Genomic DNA, 3,681 nt, shown 5'->3' with positions numbered 1-3,681 from the left:
TTTGTTTGTTTTTGTTTGTTTGTTTTGTTTTTTTGCAATGTGAGCTTTTTTTAAAAAGAAAACAAAACTTTCTTGGCTCCCTGCACTTCTGCACATACTTGGGGAGAAATGGGATATGAGGAACTGTGACATCTACATTTGATGCTGGAAAACGCTTCCACTTGAGTCTCTCACACTTGGGTCCCACAGGCACTGATGGAACTCTTGAAATTTGTACGTAAGTTGAGGTGCATGTGCTGTTAAATAGCTCTTGGTGCAGTGACAAGCTGGGATTAGACCTCCCTGGTTTATGAGGCATATAATTAGGAAGAGGAAAAGCTCTAATGAAACTCCCCCTGTACCAGGAAATAAAAGCATGCTCTTTCAGTCAGGACTCCACCCGGTTCCTGCAAAACAAGCTGTTGACCACATAAGGCTTCATTGACATGCATTTCTGCAAAGCAAAGGCTTTCGCAGGTGGATTGGCTGATAGGAAAATGCTCAGGTGGCCGGTTACAGAGGATTCTGCCTCCCTGCCCACGGAGGAAAACACAAACAACGGAGGAAAACACAAACAACGTCAAGGACAGGGTCTGGGAAACACTGCTCTGGAGGTTATGGGTCTAAAAGTTATGCACATGGAAAGATAAGGAAGATCCATTAAGTGAAAAACAGCAATTTTCATGTCCCCATTTTTTTAAAAAAAATGTGTGTTTGTGTGTATATGACATCAAGAAAGATGGAATCCAAACCTTTAAAATGGGATTTCACTTTTTCCTTTATACTCCTTTGTACTCTCTGAATTTTTTTGGACAAAAAGAAAAGGCAGTATTTTTGAATTAACATTGTTATTTCAATTTTCAAAGAACTAAAAAATTATTACAAAGTCAGGGTCTAAATGAAAGACCCACAGGGAGGGGCCCAGCACAGGGCTCAGCTCAGGAGCAGGGCTGCCAGTGTGGGCCACCAGCGAGGATTCCTGAGCTACTGGGAGCTCCTGGGCTGTGACAGGGATAGAGAGAAACATTTAGGAAGAAAGAGAAGGGGAAAAACATTTGTTGTCTAGCCATTGTTATTATACAATATTTTCTTTAATCACAATAGCCCTACTGTGCTAATATTAGTTCATCAAGGTGGCAGCATTCAAGTACCTGTCTACATCTTGCTTTGACTATAATGCCTTCGAAATAGCTAAGAGTCAGGAGAGAAACTAGAAGTCATATCTCCATGTGGCAGCCCATAGGGAAGAGGTNTTTTTTTTAATAAAAACAAAAATACCCTACAAACAGCCCCTGTCCCCTCCCTTCTTTTGGTGCCCCAAGATGGACCAAAGCTCAGGGGTCCTCAGTTTGCACAGGAAGCCTCACGGGAGTCCCATCCAGAGGCTCCAGGACTCCTGGAAGGGCTCAAAGGCAGCAGTTTGGTTAGAATGACCACAGGCGTGTAGGGCACAGCATTGGGGGACTTAGTCTTGAAGGCGTATTTGCGGAGTTAGTACGTCTTACAATGAACTACATGTTTATTAGGGGTGACTGGATATTGGTGGAGATTTCAGAGCAGGAAGGCAAGTTAAGATGCCAAGCCTTCCTCAGATGCATTCTAATAATACAGTCTATTTTCTTGACATTAACTGCAAACGTTTTGGGGAAACAAGGCCAAAAGCACAACTTTTCATTCTGGGCAGGCAGAATGGCTTTCATCCATAGCCCTGAGTTGGCTCTCGTGCTGCTCACCAGTGGGGAGCGGGCAGGATCTCAAGCTGGGTGGCAAATATTGCAGGAAGCCAGCTGGGCCAGAATCACTAAGTGAGCGAGGACAAACAATCCCATAAACATGTATAGGAATGAACAGACCAAGGATGGTCTTGGAGCCAGCTATACAAGGTGGGACCTTGAAATTAATTTTAAGTTGCAGAGCACAGTGGAGGTTGGCAATTCCTGTCAGAACCACCCCTGTGACCTGGGTTCATGTCATCCTGGTTCACAATCAGCCTGAACCTGCTGTCTTTGTCTTGGGCAATGTGCAACTCTTAATTCTGCTTAGAAGGTTTACCTCTGAATCACTGCCATGTTATCTGGGGCATTTAAATGAGGAAGGACTAAGTATTTCCATGAGAAAAATACAGGAGACTAGGAATGTCCATGCTGCTCCTATACAGGAAACATAGGAATGAGATACTCTAAATTGTTAAAAATTATATTTAGGGGGTAGGATGACTGGGGACTTGAGGCTGGTGGTTGTCACATATATCCTGTGTGTTTGTGTATATGTGGAGGTTTTTGGCTTTTCTTCATTTTCTCTGGTAAGCATTTATTATTATTTTTAATCAAAACAATATTTTTTATTCCTTATAATTATACAAGTATCCTAAACTTCCAACACACATGAAAGAAGGTGATATTCAATAAGAGATATTCTTTTCAAAAACCCACACAAAAGCTGACAACATGACTGTGTTTTATCTGCAACCCACCAAATAAAATGGGGTGCACAGAGCTGGAGGTTTTGACTTTAGGGGTCCCCACAGTCAATGCATGAGAAAACTGAAACCCAGAGGCAGTTTCATTGTCAGAGAAGCTCATTTTCTCCCTATGTAATCACTCTGGCTTGGTCAACATAGGCATTGGTCAATCTACAGAGACCAAAAGAACCCAAAAGGAATGGAGACAGATGATTGACAGATAGATAGATAAATAGATAGACAGATAGATAGATAAAAAGAAATAAAAAAATTTAGAAAGAAATGCTCCACAATGCTAACAACTGTTCTGGTTGAATGGTGGAATTATGGGTAATTTTGTTTTCTTCTCCATACATTTTTGTATTTTCCAAATTTTCTCAAAAGAACATAAGTTAAAAAGATAAGAAATGTAATGTTAAATACAAAGAAATGACATGGATTGGCCTGGGTTGAAACATGTCTATTGTAGTTGACTTTGCAGCATCTGTTTCAACCTAGACGATTGGTTTAAACCAGCCACAATCATCCCATTCCCCTCGCCAGTGATGGATTTGGAAGTGGGCATGTGACCCAGTCCCAGCCAATGAGACATAAGGAGAAGCCTAATGGAGTGCCTCTAAAAGAAACCAGAGGTGAGCGGCCTCTTTTCTTCCTCCAGATACTGTCATGTTTTAAGATGATGCTATGAGTCTGAGGCTGAAGGAGGAAACAAACAAGGGAAACTCAAAGAAATAGACCATAGCCTGGATGTGTCATGCAAGGAGCCCAACTACCTCTAGACTTATTCCCACTTGAGACACGTTTCCTTTTTGAGTTGGATTTGCTGTTACCTCCAGCCAAAAGCATCCAAATGTATACAGATGTCCAAACTCATGCATTAGGAGTGTCCAATATAATAAGTAAAACTACTTCAGAGCCACCATATCATACATGGAAGAAGAAAGTCGTTGGTCTCTTGAATAGCCCTACTTAGTAACATCCAGAAGTTCTCTCTATACCTCACTGCAGAATTACATCTGTACTTTTAACATTACCCTAAAGACATGTAGAAACATTTCCATCCAAAATGATAATGCTAGGAATTCTTCCAAAATGCCTTGTTAAAGTCACATCAATGCTTTCAACTCCACTCTCCTACATGCTATGGAAAGAGTATAAACCAGAAAAAACAAAAAACAAAAAACCTTAAATGACTCACATCTTTGATGTAGTTCATCTCTTCTTTTAGCTGATTGGTAGAC

The 3,681-nt window shown here is 41.1% G+C and overlaps 1 protein-coding gene across 1 annotated transcript in view; it reads right to left on the bottom strand.

Annotated features, from left to right (window-relative positions):
- Positions 1-3,681, bottom strand: part of MYZAP (myocardial zonula adherens protein) — a 133,344-nt gene that overhangs the window by 104,012 nt on the left and 25,651 nt on the right. The window contains exon 5 of the mRNA XM_019657524.1: positions 3,639-3,681. Within this exon, the coding sequence (XP_019513069.1) occupies positions 3,639-3,681 (43 nt within the window). The remainder of the gene's footprint in view (positions 1-3,638) is intronic.

Source organism: Hipposideros armiger, unplaced genomic scaffold (assembly GCF_001890085.2).
Source record: "Hipposideros armiger isolate ML-2016 unplaced genomic scaffold, ASM189008v1 scaffold_276, whole genome shotgun sequence".
In the NCBI taxonomy this organism is placed as follows: Eukaryota; Metazoa; Chordata; class Mammalia; order Chiroptera; family Hipposideridae; genus Hipposideros; species Hipposideros armiger.
The sequence above is the reverse complement of the archived record's forward strand: the minus strand, read 5'-3'. Positions and strand labels throughout refer to the sequence as shown.